This window comes from Alosa sapidissima, chromosome 16 (assembly GCF_018492685.1).
Source record: "Alosa sapidissima isolate fAloSap1 chromosome 16, fAloSap1.pri, whole genome shotgun sequence".
Classification (NCBI taxonomy): domain Eukaryota; kingdom Metazoa; phylum Chordata; class Actinopteri; order Clupeiformes; family Clupeidae; genus Alosa; species Alosa sapidissima.
In genome coordinates, this window is record NC_055972.1 from 29287930 (window position 1) to 29306319 (window position 18390).

Here is an 18390-nt window from a genome sequence, read left to right on the forward strand (position 1 = left end):
GGCTATCATAGACTGTATTAGCATCCCATAATATTTCTATATTCCATCTTAGGCTCTTCATCAGTCAATATTAGGCTAGGCCTACATTATCTCCAAACCCCTATCACTTTTGGGTTGCAAAAGGGTCCATGTGTGATCTTGAGTCCGTCCGTAGTCCGTAAACCCAGTGAAGATGCTTGACTCCTCCCACCGATGTCGCTGCTGTTTCTGGCTCGCCATGGGTCTGACAAAAAAAAAATCAGTGGCAGTGGCAGACCAGTCGAGGAAAGCATTCGGGATGCGAACCCGATACTGATCATGTTTCAGAGTAGTTGTGTCTGGAAAGGTCTATTCATTTCGCTTAATGTCGGGTAGACTGTCATTTATCATATGTGCGTGATTGTCAGTAACACAATTTAGCATAAGAAATTCTCAAAACGGTGCTATTAGCCAGATTGTTACAGCGGTATGCGGTGAAAAGAAACACCCGGGTGTGACGGATATTGAGCAATTCATCCTCACAAATCAAGCCTGGTGCCTTGGCCTTTCCGTTAAAGCGGGTTCTTTGAAGAGGTAGAGGCATTTATTGTTTATTTCCATACATTGTTGTTACTTAGCGCCGCTAAGCGCGTTAGCTAGCCACACTCCGCAGACTTTTGGAATGTTTTGTATGCTAGGGAGTAACATTACCTCGAAAGCTATCTACGTTAGTTAGCTCGCCAGCTAATGTTAGCCAACACTTGGTCAATTATATTAGCTAGCTAGTGCTAGCGCGATGTGATGCTTTAGCTGGCTAACAGGCTCACTCACTAGCCAACTGATCTCTGTTGACGTTTCTAGCTTAGCGGTAACTAAACGTTATCGCTAGTTAGCTTATGTTGGTTGCTAAGTTATTCGGTTTGAGTTCCAGGTCTGCTATCTCAACTAGAACTAATCCGTTCATCTCAGTGTCACTTTAACAGTCTTGGGAGTCCATTTGATTGATGTAACGTTAACAAAATGTCCATGAGATGGTTTATGTTAACTAACTTAACGTTAGCTAGTCAAGGTGGCTTGTAACTATTCTATGACAGACCACAACCTGTTATTATCAAGCTGGCTATACAAACACTTAGGTGCGCCCAGAGTCATTCCTCTGAATTAGATAAGGATAAGCGTTTACCATACTGACATTATTAACCCTTGGTCGGTTAACATTAACGTTACCCAATCTCACAGCTGTTCATGTAAGAATTGATTCATAACCACCCCAATCAACATAGTCGACGTCGATAAAGCTAGCTAAAGTTATTTCGCTTTGGCTTGGCTAACGGGGTTGTGTCAGTTGTCGTTTTCAGTATTATTTTTAACACGTCTCATTTCTAAAACTGGGATTTATTATTATGACAATTATAGATACGCAGTGGTTGGGGTAGACATTTTAAGCCAGTCTGTAATGTTTCCTTGATTTAACGTAACGTTAATGTACAACTACTTGGATGACCTAATGTTACCGTTCTCATTTCTCTTTTTACGCAGGGCATTCCAACAACTTAGAATGTTTCTACAAAAGAAAAGTGCGCTGCTGTTCGGAAAAGCGGTGAGTGATGTCTGACTATTATCGTGAACCAATTGCTATGGTCTTTTTGTTTCCCCCCCTTCAGCACATGGAAACGTTTACACCGAAAGAGATAAATATCCAGGCTGTATATACATTATACCAGTCAAAAGTTATGCTTTCTTATGGCTGTAGAAAGAAATCGACTACTAAGCAAACGTTACAGCAGATCCGGAGATGTGCTCAGATGTGTGGAGAGTTGAGTTATTGAGGGTTGATGAATCAAATAAGACAAACTAAGGTGATAAAAAGGTCACCCAGATGAAGGCCTTGTTATTGGAATTTACAGACTAGTCTGAACAAGGTCGAATACCACATCTTCGTTCTGATAAAACTGGCAAGCCATTGATTCAAATGTTTTGTCACCTGTGTGTGTGTGTGTGTGTTTGGGAGGAGGCTACTTCTGTTAGGCTGCAAAACAAAAGATTGCGCACCCACTCATATTGGTTATAAAGCCATATCTATAATCTTATCTGTTGCGTCCTGCTTGGTACACAGATTTGCTCCAGACTGTAAACCTCTGCATTCCTCTGTGCTGGAGATTATGTGTGTGTGTATAGATACATACAGTCAGAGGACAGGGCTTCAGTAGGGTAGTCTGTTAGCCACAAATCAAATATGATGCACTACTGTTCGACCATAGACCATAGACCCTGCTCTTTCCGCAGTTGCCATTACATCATAACTATATAGGTTTCCATGCAAGGAATTGTCGAGCTTGCCCAGGGCATGGGCAAGCTTTGTACCATTAACTCCTGTGTTGTACTGCATATTGTCTGATATGGGGATATTTTTTGCTCACAAGTCCTCCTCCGAGAACTTAGAGCTGATGGTTAGTGTATTGAGTTAAAACACTCCCGTGCAGTGTGCATTTCTAATATTGTCCAGCTGTAGATATAGTGTTTCAGTGCTATTTTTGAATAGTGATTCATTGCTTTGCCCTCTTTCCCACTCTCTCCCACTATGCTTAGTTTATACACTAGCCTATTTCAGAGGGACTTGTTACTTAGCCTTCAGCTCAGTGCTTAGAGAACGTGCTGCTACACTAGTTCGTCTTTTAGGTTGAAGTTGGCTGCCGTGGTGTTTAAATGTTACCCACGGTGTGTCATTTCTGGAAATTGCTTGGTTTGACAAAACTAGATATGTATGCATATCTCTGTGTGAGTGAGTGAGAGAGAGAGAGAGAGAGAGATGCAATTGTCAGCTGTGTGTATTCTTTGTTGCCTATACACCAAGGGGTCCCATGCTGGTCAATGACACTTTTGAATCTCCCTCCCTCTGCAGCCTTGTCGCAAATGATGTGAGCTTTGGCCCACCACCACCTCCACCACCACCGCTACCGTCGCCTGCAGCCCCCCTCCAACATGAGTGAGGTCCAGGCCACCGTAGAGTTCTCTGTGGAGCTTCACAAGTTCTACAATGTGGATCTGTTTCAGAGAGGGTGAGTAGAGAGCCTATCCTTGCCTTGCCCATTAGGACTGTCAGTCAGTCAGCCTTGCAGTCTCCCTGTCTCAGCTGTGCTTTGTCTATTTCCGTTGCCTTCTATTATTATTTTTTTTTTTTCTAGCTCTATTTTTACCTCTCTCAATTCACTAAGTCTGGTTCTTGAAAGAACTGCTGTTTTTTTTCCACTCCCTATCTTGCACTTGCATCTGCCTTTGAGACAAATGTCTAGTAATGCAGGGCTATGGACAGAATGTTATCTGTGAATAGGACATGCTGCTCACATTAATTTCGGTGTCTGAAATGAGTTTCTGACTTCCAAGCCAAAGGAATGACATATTATGACCAAAAGAAGATGTTGTGACATTACCCATGCACTGTCCCTGACCCTATGTAGGCCCTGAGGGAGAGTATTTGTGACCACTGAGTAGCTTGTGCTGTTAGACCCCTGACCCCTGCGTCACATATCGGAACTCCCCCTATTACCGTCGGTCCCGTATTTCCACCGTCTTGCGTGTATGTGTCACTTAATATCCATTTCTATACAAACCAAGACAGCGAACTCCTAAAGAAACGCAACCACCCACACCATAGGTGTATCTAAATTAGCTATGTACCAAAAATGACATTTTACCGTGACTCGAAGAGCTGTAAACAGTGTTGTAAGGCTGCTTGTACACAACTGCTTGGAGCTCCAGTGGAATTTTAATTTTATGACGAGAATTCTCGGTCTAACCGTTCATGTGCCGTTGAAACGGTGTAAATAGGGGACCCATCAGGCCAGCACTATAACTCTGACCGTGGTAAACAAAATCGGATATTTCAGGCAGTAAATGCTCCCGTTAAGAACCAAACCAGATTTTGTTCAAATCTACACATCTATGGCTACTGAAAAATGTAAGGTTCATTTAGTAAATGTTATTTTGAAGTGTTAAAAAACATCGTTGTTTTAGAATTTCTGAACAAAAGTGGTGATAATTGGGGGTGTTACGATAAGTGTAGTGGTGCTGAGTGGCTCTTTATTTATTTGTTTGTTTGTGTGTTGTAAGCCAGTGCTCTGCGAAAGAGCAAGTCCAGCACTTCTTCAGTGCTGTGTTGTGGCATGAACTAGCCACAGGTGCTAAATTTGGCATTAAACACAACAAAAAAAAGTACTTCTACTATTTAATGCTATGTCATACCCCTGAGTTGGATTAGACGGACTTCTGCAATCCAGTGCTGGATCAGAGCAGCGGTTTCTCTGTCTGACTCACCAGATGCTGGGGCGAGAAATGAAATGGAGAAGTGTCTGGCCGGCCGACCGCATTAGCAGCAAGCCCTTTCTTCTCCTGACGAACACAGCCTCCCTTATTTTTATTTTTATTTTTTTGTTTAGTTACATGCCCATCTGCTCCTAAGTACTCGCTAATGAAGTGGTCAGCTGCTAAAGGCTGAGGACTGTAATTTCGTGTCGAGTCGTGGTGCTCGCGAAAGGCAGCATGCGAGAATGCCACAAGTCCCTGCCAAGCACGTGCATCTCGAGGTGCATCTATCATGCCCCCCTTTTCTTGTTCAGTCTCAAAGGTCAGGTTACTCTCACAGGCGCAACAGAACAAGCCATTCTCAGAAGAGGAACTTTGCCATGTTGCGTCCGGGTTTCTTTGAGAAAGGGTTTCTTTTTTTTTAAGTGACGATGTGTTTCTCAAGAGGTTAGACTGTGTCATTTGATCCCAGTACTTCTTGTCTCATTGTTAATGTTTTGACCATATACCTCATGCTTTAAATTAGCAGGGGTAGGTGAACCATTAGTCAAGACCGGATGGAGTGTGGCAGGTCAGCAAGACTGCAGTCAGCCAGCCAGCTGTGTGGATGTACTTTAGGCCTGCTTTGTGGTTTTCCCTTCTGCTGACATGTATTGGGTTATGTGGGCTTTTTTTGCCTGTCTTTGGAGTAGTCGTCAATCATCTCTGTTGTGAATTACCTCTGCCTTTAAATCGTCTGACTCTAAAACGTTACCATTGCAGTTAGTGACTGATTCTACTCCAGATGGCTGTTAAGGTGGCGCTTTGTTTTTGCTGAGGCCCAAGTTGTTTTTCTTTTCTCTGGATTCATAGCAAGATTGGCAAATTGAGACAAGCTCGCTAACATTCGGAACATTCCTGAGTTCTGCGACTTTAGTGATTTTAAAGCTGCATATTTTTGGCTCTGTTTAAGATGGGCCACACAGGGCTTGTTCCGCTCAGATGAAGCTGCAGTTATTTATAAAACCAATGAGCACACATGTCGTTACGGCTAAATTAATCCATTTTGTAGACATACTTATCCCAGATAATTCAATCAACTGGTTGTGCTTGTCAAGCAGGCTGTTCTCCATAAGGAAACCCTCCATTAATGGGTTGCAATCTTTGTAGAGGTATTCCTGTGGACAGTTTATTCATGCTTTGTATAATTTTATATGATTAGTTTGTCACAGAAGGATTATTGATAAACACCCTGACCATAATCGATATAGTCATATATATCAGCAGAGTTTATGCCATGTGAGACTATGTTTTAAGTAGCCTAGTTGAAGAAAACAAGGTAGTACATTAAATTAAACTCTGAATTAAATTCTGAGCGCTTGTGGGCTATTTATGGATTTAAAAACAAGGACAGTGAATGTAATTAGAATCATTTTACAATGGAATAGTTTTTTGTAGGTACCTTTTTGTAGGTATTGCAATTGAATAAGTGAGTCCAGTGAAGATTCACCCCTCTAATAATGGATGTACTATACACACCCCCCACCCCCAACCATGTGGAGAGATGGAGGGCTTCTCCGAGGGAGCGTGTGTGTGTGTGTGTGTGTGTGGAGAGGTATTGATTCCATTTGTGGGAAGAAAATGCAGTAAATGTGCCTCCTCAGGGGTATCAGTGATGCCCGCCACTTCCTGCCTCTGGCAGAGCAAAGTGCCCGCTGGTGACCTTGGCCTAGGCAGCTTGGATTCCTTTACCTCTGCTTAAGTGAACTCCTCTTACTGGACTGAAGCCAGTGTTGAGTCTCCACCCACCACACCTCGTCTGTATTGCAGCAAGGATCTCTTGCATACCTGTAATACCAGTGGGCATGAGGGAGCGTGCATTGGCTGAACAATGGCCATGGGGTGGAAAAACAGGCAAGGCCACATATCAGGTGATGATGATGATGCAGAGTGTAGACTGTACAGCCTAGTTGCCACGGCGCCGAAAAGCTGGTTTGTTTGTTGTGGCTTTTGTTTGCTAAATACAAAATGTCTGTTCTGCGCATCTCCTAAACACAAAGCTAGCTGTGTCGCCTTTCGGGGGAAACAAAACAAAAAACCAAACAAACAGAGTGTAGTCAGGCGTTTATATTAAATTTCAGATGCCCAGCGCCTGGTGTCCTCAGGCGGCGTGGATGTCATCGCTCCCTTCCTGTTTGCTACATGTGTGGAAGCCCATCACAAAGCATCTTCGATTCAGATAGCAATTCCAGTGGAATGCTGCACCGCATTTATTTCCCCTTTCCACCCGCTCTTCTCCTGAAATGTTACAGTTGTAATAGCAGCAGCAGCAGCAGCGCTTGCATACCAGCATGGCATCTCTGGTGGCACTGAGGTTAGAGAGGGGTCATTCTTTGTCACAACGGGATGGGTTGGTAGTGTGTGTGTGGGGGGGGTGGGGGGGTAGGAGGTTTGCTCAGCTGCCATTCAGGAAACAAGCTCAAACATGTTTGGGTTTCCTTGGGAACAGCTGGTCCCGGCTTCCTGTTCTGGAGACCTGCAGCATTGTGTGCTGATTCTCCCCCTGCCCTTTTAATGCATGTAGCAGCCGTGCACATTTGATCAAATAATACCTCCCCTCCTCCTCCTCCACCTCCCTCTCCCTGTCCCCTCTAAAGAAAAGAGAGCACTTGTTTTCTATTTTTAAAGGCGGCTCTTTTTTCGCCTCCTTTGGAAACGCTCGGCACCCCCAGGAAGCAGACAAGTGGAGCTTGTGCCCTTTCTCCATGCTGTGTCCAGATCCGGAGCGCTCCCATCAGCCCCGTGTTAACACAACAGGCGTAGGGGAGCTGGGGGGGGGGGGGGGTTGTTGTGATGTGTCAGAGCTTTTTCACAGCTTTGCTTCTTCATGGCCCCTCGAGTCATGGCTGTGTAGGTGATCACGGCTTGCTGGTTGCGGTGACCGATGAGAGAGAGACGGAGGGCAGAGAGAAAGTGTGTGTGTGTGTGTTTGTGTGTGTCTGCGGTTTGGGCAGACTGAATTTGAGAAGAATGTAAGAGCTCATCACTCATTCATGAGTGCTCAAGTTTCCGCGGCTGTGCTTATGTGTCCTGTGACCTGCTCAATTTGTTCTCCTTTTACTACATTCTCTCACTCTCTCTCTCTCTCTCACACACACACTTGTTCTGCCGGCCGCTGTCTACCTTTCACCTGACTCTTTTTTCCTACGTAATGTTAAACCTGCACTTTCCCTGAGATTGAAGAAGCGGATCTGGTCACCGTTTCACTTGTCCCACTAAGGGGATGTGTAATCCTCTGTCTGTTTCCTCTTCCTCTTCCAATGCTCTGATTGATTTGCATGGATGTGTGTGTGCGTGTGCGCGTTTATAAATAATCAGAGATATTGATTGTGTGCACATACGAGTTGTTTAGAAGGTCAATCATAGCTAGCTCATAGCTGTTTTTAAAAACAAGTTATACAAAGCCTAGCTTTGAACAAATTTGTGCCTGAAGAGCATGTTTGTGCAATGCACACCTTTGACCCATTTATTTTTATCCCCAATTCAGTTGTGCTTAATCTGTCATTTGATTAATGAATTCATTGTTTGTTGTCTTTATTTGTGCCTTTCTTTATTATTTATTTCTTCAATCTTAATGCCAACAGATTCTACCAGCTCCGCGCCAGTCTGAAGGTACCGCCGCGGGTCCCTCACAGAGTGGAGGCCAGCCTGCTCCATCCCTCAGGTCAGTGTGTCCACAGCACCCCACCGTCTCCACCAGCTGCCTCGGCAGAGCACTCACCAAATGCTACCAAATCAGCCTCGGGATTAAGCCGCTTGCTCCATAAAATGGTGGGGTGGGGTGGGTGTATTTCTTGCTGCAAGAGAATAGTTTGCTTCAGATTCAATTTTGTGTGTTTGGATCTTGCCATGTATGTGTAGGCTAGATCAGTGTTTCTCAAAGTGTGGTCCGGGGACCACTGGTGGTCTGCAAGCTATCCCCAAGTGGTCCGCGAGCAGACGTGGTAAAATATAATATAGATGAGTTGTTTGCAATATTGAACCAACTTGTATGTAAATCCAAACAGTTCAACACTGCCTATGTAATCTATGCCAGTTTAAATCAAATGAATACTTTTTTTTTTTAGCTAGGTGGTCCATGAGTTTTCTTTTTTTTTAGGTTTCTTTTATTTGTTAAGTGGTCCTTGGTCTGAAAAAGTATGAGAAACACTGGGCTAGATATTGGGCAAGTACTGGTGTAACACTTCAAAACCGTGGAGTAATCAAAGCCTCATTTCGCCCTGTACTGTATGCATAAAAAAATGTTGTGTTTCCAAATGTCGGGCCTGTCCATTTTCCTAGCCTTGGAGCAAGATGTTACTACAGCATGCAAAGCTATGGAGACACTACAGAAACGGAACATACTGCAATACACCGATCTCCCTGAACATATAATGAGACCGTGAGGTCTGACAATATTTTCCATGTAACACCTACTTCAGTGGTGAACAAACTGCGTGTTGGCACCAGTTGCCAAAGTCTACCTCTGTGTGTGCATTGATTGCATAATAGTTGCAATAGCAGCTGAGTCAGAGATGTTGACATTAATGTTCTGTAATCCCCAGGAAAGGCTAGGCTAGGCACGGCTAGGCACGGGTTCTTATGACTGTCCTGCTATCTGTTTTTACCACGTTTACAGTATCAGAATTGTTTGCTGTACAATTTGCACTTCATATTCCTGTTGATTTAGGTGCTGTATGTGTACAATGCTAGTTTATACAGCAGATTCATAAGATCTAAGTGTCACCTAGCCTACATATTTCCTGACCACAGATTGTAACAAACACCAACTGTTCACAACAGCTTGATTGAGTTTTGACCTTGGGGACACCAAAGCTGACATCAGTATCAGTCAGAATTTCAGTATTGATTCGACATTGCTGCGTAGCGTTCAGGTGAAACCTAGCCCTGTCTAGGAATTTGCAGGCGTGTGCTTCCAGTTAAGTGTTATCAGAGGCATCTAATAGCCTGAAACTTCCTTGACCTGAGGAAATGCTTCTCGAGTTAGGTAAATGATTGACCTCGATCTGTAGTATATCTTACCTTGCCATCAGTCTGCCAGTGCAGGCATTTAGATATTGCTTTGGCTTTATTCACTTAGTCAGCCCATCAGTGTGTTCCTTTTGTATAAGGTCATGCTTTTAACATTCTGCCATTATGGTGAAGTGAACTGTGATTAGAATTTTTGCTTAGACCATGTTATGTGTCTCAGAGTGTCATTATATTTGGTTGAGCTATGACTGAAGACAGGATGTCATTGGTTTTGTAAATGAATAAGTACAGAGTAGAGAGCAGTGTTGTTTTTTTATATATATTTTTTTCCCCCACCCGAGTTCACTTCTGCTCAGTGGAAGGTTCATCTCACTGAGCCGCTTTAATGATGATGGCTTTCATCTGAGCACCATAGCATTCCTTGCCACATCTCTGGATGTAGCAGATCAAAACGAGAAATCTGAAGAGTGACTTCATGTCGGTTTGTAGCCCTTGCTAAGTCTGCAGTTCTGTATTATATAGTAGTTGCATGGGGCTTGATGAAATGCAATACTGTTGGATGTCGGTTTTCCAGTGGAGCCTCTGATTTGTAGTGCCCCTGGGGCAGATGGCTTGTAAAATCATTATTCTCTCTTTCATGTAGTTCTCGTTGTTGGCAAACAAAACTTTGCCCGCATGAGTGCACGCTACTCGTGTGCCATCTGTTTCCCTGGCCCAAGGTGGGCATGTGGGTGACAGGCGCACACCTGGCCGTGCCGTGCGGAGCGAAGGGGCAGAACAGTGGGCAGCGGATCATTCCAGAAGGTCTCGGCTGCAGCTCGGAACGGGTCACTTCTCTGTAGGGTGTCCTCTGTGGGAATGGAGCCTACACCGCCTGTCCCTCCCCACCTTATGGACACTTAAAATGATTTCATTTCTTTTCCTTTTTTTACTTTCTGTTTTTAAGACCCTCTTTGTGGTTGTGCAAGTGGAGCATAAGTAAGGCTTTGTTGCTCAGCTGGAGATGCGTGACTGCTTTGTATGTTAATAAGTTAAATTTGAATTTGGAGGGATTACAAAGCATTACAGGAATTAGATTGTGTCCATTTTGAATGCTTTGAACTTGTTTAATAGCTTCAGAAATGTGGACTGGAGAGAGGTTGCTCGGTGGAACAGTAGCTTAGCCCCGCAATTGACTGGCTGGGCCAGACTGCACGTGAACAGTGACATTTGTCTGTCTCTGCATGCGTGCTCTTTTGCTGGCTAATGCAGTTGTAACCGACTACCTCGCCTGCCAGCCAGACAAACAGTCAGTCAGATTATGCTGGTGCAAGGCATTCTATTCTGCATGTTTCCACCAATAAGCTCAATCCACATGTTCAGTCCTCCTTTGCAGAAGTCTCAAATGGCAGGGAGGGCACGCAACAGTAATTTGTGTGTTTTTTTTTTCCTTTTCTCTCTGCTGCTGCCCCTGCATGCTTTTGCGTTTACTTCAGCTCCCACTAAGGCCACTGGAAGATGCAAGCAAGCCTGTGCACTGTCCTGTTGCATTCCTTTCTTTTTCTCTCTAGATCTTTTCTCTCATTAAAATTGCAACAACATGTTTTTTTTTCTCTCCTCTCTCTCCCTCTTTCTCTCTCTCTCTCTCTCTCTTTCGTTGCCTGAAGTGTTCTATAAAAGCGTTGCTTCAGTTGAAATCTGAAAATGATTCACCCTCTCTTCTCTCACCTCCTCCGTCCATATATGCTGCCCCGAGGCATTGGCTGCAGACCTGCACCAAATGGACCAGTAGATCAGCCGCACACTTACCGCACACTTGCTGTACCAGCACTCTTTTTAAGGACTGTAAGGATGCTGAGGTGGTTAATTTAGGTAATGGAGGGAATAAAGGCAATCAAAGAGACAATCAGCACTGAGAGTTTGTGGCTCAATTGATGGTTTAGAACATGATGAGTCTTGATTGATGCTGAAGTGCCGACACATCCGGTTTGGCAAAGAGATAGACGGTGAAAGCAAACTTAGCCTGTATTATTTGCCAACCACTCCCCGGTTCCTTCTGCTTGTGGAGGTTGTGAAATAGCTTCACTGGCGGTTAAGACGCTCAATGCATCGGTATTGACGTTCATTGTGTTAGCCCTCTCCCTGGCTTTCAGTTGGCGTTCATCTCACAGAGTGCCCTTTTGTTCGGGGCTTTCATTTATGACCTGGCACGCTCAGCCCAGCTCAGTTCAGGCCTGGCCACAGATAGCAGATGGTAGTCAAGCAGCCGAAGTGAACGACGTTGCCGTGCACGTATCTCCACTGCATCTATATCAAAGGCCCTGCAGTTTGACGACGCTCAGACCAGAGTTTTCATGTGTTAAATGCAGGTCATTGCATAAAAACATCATACAGCATGTCAATCACTGAATTGTTGTTTACATATTTCACTGGCATATCCTCTCTCTTGAAAATGAATCTTTTGTATCAAGTCCCATGCTATATGAATAAGCCTATTTCACAGTGTCCAGGTGTCCGGCCTCGTTGATGTTAATGATGCCTTAATTGGCAGGGTAAAACGTCTTCCTGCTTTTGTCTTTCCTGTTGACTTTTCTTTTGCTGTCTATGGGACAGTGCTGTTCCACAGGAAGTTGATTTACACAGCGGCCCCATCTTGTGAAATGGGCTAATTCCGTTAACTTTGTCAGCTAACTGTGGTGTTACCAGCGTTTTCTGCCCACTGAACCAAGAGCAAAGATGCTCCATGCTTGTGAATAGATCAATGTTATTAACTAGCTGGCGTATGAAAATAGCCAAAAATACTGTCAAACACTTGCAAGTAGTATGAATTCACATTCATGAGTGATTTTTTTTGCAGCATAACATATAGTGATTGATGTCCTTGGGAAAGACAAGGAATGACAGACAGCAAAAAAATTAAATTCAGATTTTGAATGTGCAGCTTGATGAGCAAAGGCGATGCAGGTGATTTGAAAACAAGTATGCATTTTGCATAACAATCTGTTCCTTAACCTTGAGACCAACACTAAGCCCACACTATGGGCTCAGCTCCTTTCTCGAAGATGTTGGAAGCTCTAGATGATATGAAAACTCACACAAAAAATCACTCTTTGGGCATGGCTTGCAAAAGGTGCTGTAACTTTAACATTTATAAGCTAAAAGGTTGAAATAATTGCCAAGTTTCTACTGATTGTAGTGTCTATGAGTTCTAAACTGTTGTCTGCCTGATCTGAAGTTCTGGCATAATTGGGAACAGCAGCCATGCTCCACTCTGAAAGGGTCTAATTACTATTTGTGAAACCATATTATTAGACGACTGGGAATGAAGGTGTGTGTGTGTGTGTGTGTGTGTGTGTGTGTGTGTGTGTGTGTGTGTGTGTGTTAGGGCTGGGCGATATGGACCAAAACTCAATTATGACAACACAGCCGGTTTTAATTATATTCATTTCAGACTGCTCTAACAGAAAAAAAGTGTAAACAATAACATATACCAATAGGCATACAGTTGCTCTGAGGGCTGTGCAAATAACAATATTCGGTCGACCCTGATTGGCAACACAGGCCTACAGCTTTACAACAAGAAAACAATAAAGGTAACACAAAACATAGGCTACCGTTAAAAGCCAATAAACCAATTGGCATACTGTGCAAATAAGAAAAAAGTAGGCTACACAGCACATACCTGTTTGTAAATATTTAACTGCACAAGGAGTAGGGCTGGGCGATATGGACCAAAACTGATATCCCAATATATTTTGGAGCTGATTGGCGATATACAATATATATTGATATTTTAAACAGAAAGAGCTAAGTGTTTTGTATTCACTCAACCAGCTTTAATTAGAATGATTTCAGACTGCTCTAACACAGCTGTGCAAAAAAGTGTAAACAATAACATAGGCCTACAATAGGCATAGGCTACAGTTGCTCTGATAAAGCTGTGCAAATAACAAAAGACCAAAAGTTGACCCTGACTGACAATGCAGGTCTACATTGTACTGCACAATGCAATATTTTGGGCACAAAAATATTGAAAAAACCTGCAGTTTTGTCACACAATGCAGTTCTTTTACCCGTAAGGGTTTGATAGGGCCTAGATGACAGGCAAATGTAGCCTATGATGGCCTAGACATGTTGCTATCAACAACAAAAATAGTTTTAAACAATTAGGCTACTTAAACAACGTAACTGAGTCACTCATCAAGAGTGCACTGATGAATGCTTGCGTTTAGCGATATACAGTAGCAGATCTAAAGTCCTCAGGGAGACAACCTACACGCTGATTTTATTAAGAGGATATGCACGCGGGGACTCACGAGCAGTTAGGGGCATTATTTTTTATGATTCCTGAAACCCTATTCAATCGTGCATAGGGATTTTTCTTACGAACCGGAACATGCAAACATTAACGCATACAAAACGACGATAGCGTCTATATTTAAATTAGCTAGGCTATGTTACGTACCAAAAATGACATTTTACCGTGAGTCGAAGAGCTGTAAACAGTGTTGTAACTTAAATCTGCGTGTACAAAACCGCTTGGAGCTCCAGTGGAATTTTGATTTCACAACGAGAATTCTCGGTCTAGCCGTTGATGTGCCGACGGAATAGGCATCAGCACTCTCTGATCAAGGTAAACAAAATCTGACTCGGTGTCCGTTATGTTTGAAAGTTTGTAGTGCTGCGAGGGAGAACGTGCACACGCAAGGGGCGCAGTTGAACAGAGCTGTGGCTATCTGAATGGTCTGAACAAAGAAGAGCAAGTGGCTTTGATAAAATGGCCCATTATTTGACATAATACCTATGCATAATACCGGTATTACGATATTGTCTCAACTACATATCGTTTTCAAAAATATATCGGTCGTAGTCGTAATACCGATATATTGCCCAGCCCTAGTGTGTGTGTACACACTCTTGTTTTGAGAGCTTATCACAGTCAAGATCATCAAAGGCTTCTCACATCAAACAGATCTGAAACTATGACATATTTCTCTTGAAACTGGGTGTTTCAGAGCTGTTGTTCCTTTTCTGGATTCCTGTGAAGGACTGAAGAAAATTAATTAAAAGTAGCCTGAGGGAAAAATGTATTTCTCTTAATGTTTTATTTTATTTGTGTCTATAATATTCAGCTTGTGTAAGATGCTGGGAGAGCAATATCATTTTAAAGCCTATTTTGTTATTTGGGTGTAATAGCAAACTTCATTGCATGAGGTTAGCTCTACGTTTAACTTGTGGAAAAGTTCTTAATTATGATCAGTGGTCCCCAAACTACGGCCCGCGGGCCGGATATGGCCCGCCACCTCATTTTGGGTGGCCCCCCAATTCATGTCCGTGGTATATAGCATCTGGCATTCATTCTCTATGGCGAGTCTTAACAGTACGCATGTAATACTCTATTTGTCCACTGGTGGTTGTTTTGGCGCTGTTTTGCGTTTGCCATCGAAAACGGAATGAAATGTAGGCCTACCTGCAAACATGTAAGAGGTTTTTAAGTTCTCATCAGGTGAGTGAAAGTTAGAATGATGGTCATTTCAGATGTTTTTGCCAGCACATAAAATTCTCATACTTTGAGTTATTTGAATTATTTGTAGGATATACTTGTTCACAATATGAGCTGTGTATGCAAAGACACAGAGTTCACACATTTTGAATAAAATATACTTTTGGGACTCCCTGCTAATACTTTTGGGAATGCTAAAGTCTTTTTATCAGTATTATTTAATTTGAGCCACATTTTACACTGATATGGCATGATGGCAACATAAACACAGCTAACAATGGTATTAAATTGCAGTATATTAAATGTAATGGACTATTCAACTAAGATAGACTGCTGTTGTTCACAGCACTAAGCTATTTATGGTTACTGATATACTCCGAGTCTCTGGTCCTCTCTTAGAGCCAGGCATAGTGAGCTGGCCCTCGGAAGAAAAAGTTTGGGGACCACTGATTATGATGATAAAATGTCTTGGTCTTTCACCTATAATGCATCATTTTTGTCCATTCAGGCCATCCTTAAAAATATTTTTGTTTGCAGTAACAGCCAAAAAAAATTAAAAGTGGGTCGGTAGGTAGGTCAATATTTTTTTTTTTCAAGATTCAAAGTAAAAAAAAAAGTACAATTTTGGTCATGGTGATTACGTAGGAATGAATTTACACAAATGTGCATATCGTGACGTAACTGACTGGGTCTTCAACCCGTGCCTTCAGGCGCACCATTGCAAACCTCATTCTGATGCAGGTTATATAGACCAGCCTTTCTCAAACTTCTTTGACCTGAGGCCCGGTCATGGCAGACTTTTGGGTCATAAGGCTCATCTACATGTACCCAGAAAGAAGGCTACAATAGCTCTTGGCCACGTTATATTGAAATTTGACTATACAATACTCAATGCTATATACAGTGTATTATACAGTCTCTGCTCTGTTTCTAAGGAAGTTCTAAAAAACAACGTCGTTCTATTAAGTTTCGTTAAATAAATAAATAGCCTTCCAACAGGTTGAAGCGGAGCTTTGATACCAATGTTATCGATTAGTTTCAGTTACTCTCGCGCAGACGCGCATTGAATGAATGCTCATATGATCCTAATTTCACTCCACGACTCCGCGGACCAGCAGTCTCCATGTTGCGGACCCATATTTTGAGAAATGCTGAATAGACCACAACCAATTTCAATACTCCGACACGGTCACCGTTAGACTAGGGGGAGAAGGGATGAGAAAAGATCTGGCCACAGTTCTTCCAGAACTTCGTGCCAAGTAAAAGCGTTATCAGTTTGTGTGAATGAAACGAAGCGTAGGCCATAGTGTGACATGCGTAAAACCAATGGTGTAGAGATGACGCCACAGGTTTTTTTTAAGTGAGCCACGTTTGCATGTAGGCAATTTATATTCACAATACTTGGGCCTACTAAAAGAAATATTATTTTATTGCGTTTGTATTGGTTGTTTAGAGTAAAAAAAACAATCGGTCGGTATTAACGCAAGTTTACAACCGGCAAGTCGGTCGGACTAAAAGGGGAAAAAAATAAATATTTGGGTCGGTTCTAAATTGACAGGGTCGGTCGGGTTACGGCAAACGAAAATATTTTTAAGGATGGCCTCAACAGAGGAAATGTCACTAATCCAGAGATCAGCTTAACAGTCAGCCAGTGTTCAGTCTATGATGTAGAAGATCCTTTCAGCCCAATTCACAAAAAAGCAGTTGCAGAAAGGAGTTGCAGCGATGTGTAAATGTCGCACGTCGTTGCCAGCTGTTGCAAGCCGTCGCAAAGCATTTACCATGTCCAATTGCAAGGTTTTAGAACATTGCAGCAAGTTGCTGGTTTATAGAATGTTGCAGCTCATCTCGTTGCGAATCTTTGGTGTTAATTGGGCTTTAGGATTAATTGTTTTCGCCCTGTGAATTCCAGAAAGATTCCAAAAGTTGACATTCCATTCCATTCCAAACATTCCAGGAGTGTTGTGCAGACAGTACCTGCCTGTGAGTTCTTAAGTGCATCAGGGAGCAGCAGTGGAGCGGTGTGGAGGAGGTGTCAGCAGGATTCTGTAGTTGACCGTGATCCTTTCTCTTCCATCAGGGTCAGACTTGGCCTTCCCCGCCAGCGTTCAAGATGATGTCATCTGCAGCAAGACCTTCCAGATTCTCTACAAGAACGAGGAGATAGTGGTCAACGACGTGCTTATTTTCAAGGTCATGATGCTTCTGGACGAGAGGAAGGTAAGTCATATGTTTTGTGCCTGTTGTACCTCTTCCTTAAAGGAATTATCTGGAGTAAAATGCACTTTAGATCAATTTACGGATTGGGAGTACATACGTTGAGTTGACATCAAAATCATGTAATTCGGATGTGTTTTGAGAAAGTTCGATTTTACCGTTTTTAGTCAAAACTCGTTAGCCTGGAAGTGACCCGGGCATGTCATCGACTCCTACGGACTTTCCCCTAAAGATGGCAGCTGCAGCAGCAACATGTACTGGTTTGATGAAATTCATTCTGGACTCTCTATCCGACCACATAAAGACCTCAGGATACTTCGGTTTGGCTTTAGGGACCCTCTACTCACTACCACGTAAGTGTAATGTTGTTTGGAACTGTAGAAGAGGTATAAAAATAGCGTTTTGTAGCGGCGAAATGACATGCCCAGGTCACTTCCAGGCTAACGAGTTTTGACTAAAAACGGTAAAATCGAACTTTCTCAAAACACATCCGAATTACATGATTTTGATGTCAACTCAACGTATGTACTCCCAATCATCCGTAAATTGATCTAAAGTGCATTTTACTCCGGATAATTCCTTTAATGCTTTTAATGGTCTCGGTAGTGAGTTTTTAGTGATAGGGCATCTCTGTTAGACCACCCATCAGACCCTGTTTGAGTGTCTGTCTTTCACCTCACCCACCAGGTGGAGGACTCCCTAAATGATATGGACTTCCAGCTCATTCTGGAGCTGCACTTCACAGATGGTGACTACTCGTATGTATCCCAGAGCTTTGACACACGCCTTTTTTCTTTATGCCCCCCCCCCCCCCCCTCTTTGTTTAAGTATGGTATAAGTTAAGTGAGTGGAGAGTGGTTGTGTTCAACTGTGTACCACTCAATGTATGGGTGACAAAATGAAATGTTGACTGATTGAGGTCAGACAGAGGTCTTTTTCACACATATGTGTCCACCATCTTCAGGTACATTCCTGTTTTCTTGAATTTATGTCAGTCCGTTGTCTGACTTGTTTCCTTCAGACCATTTGGCAAGATGCATAGAAAACAGAGAAGACCTCTGATAAACAAGTTTGTTCTTCCAGTGTGTCTCATGTCACATGTGTGTCCTCTGTCCCCCCTCCCCCCTCTCTCTCTCTTTTTCTCTCTCTCTCCCTCCCTCCCTCCTTCTCTCTCTCTCTCTCTCTCTCTCTCTCTCTCTCTCTCCCCCTACCTCCATCCAGGCCTGAGGACCCTGGGACCCTGCAAAGCATCAGCAGCCGGACACTGCGCTTGCACTTTAGCCTGCAGCGAGGCATCCATCAGCATATCAACGTCATGTTCGACTATTTCCACCTGTCCGTCATCTCCGCGGTGGTGCACGCCTCCCTGGTGGCCCTGCACCAGCCCCTTATCAGGTCAGTCGGAGGCACGGAGACTCTGG

At 43.2% G+C, this 18390-nt stretch overlaps 1 protein-coding gene across 5 annotated transcripts in view; it reads left to right on the forward strand.

Annotated features, from left to right (window-relative positions):
- Positions 1-213: 213 nt before the first annotated feature.
- fam135a (family with sequence similarity 135 member A) overlaps positions 214-18390 on the forward strand; it is a 38372-nt gene continuing 20195 nt past the window's right edge. For 4 of the 5 annotated variants that reach the window (XM_042066618.1, XM_042066619.1, XM_042066620.1 and 1 more), the window contains exons 1-7: positions 214-552; positions 1498-1558; positions 2861-3017; positions 7884-7963; positions 16833-16972; positions 17657-17727; positions 18191-18364. In XM_042066618.1, coding sequence (XP_041922552.1) covers positions 2941-3017; positions 7884-7963; positions 16833-16972; positions 17657-17727; positions 18191-18364 — 542 coding nt within the window. In that variant the 5' untranslated portion in view covers positions 214-552; positions 1498-1558; positions 2861-2940. Of the gene's footprint in view, positions 553-1497; positions 1559-2860; positions 3018-4742; positions 4749-7883; positions 7964-16832; positions 16973-17656; positions 17728-18190; positions 18365-18390 lie in introns of those variants that run through there. The other variant, XM_042066624.1, reaches the window with a different exon arrangement.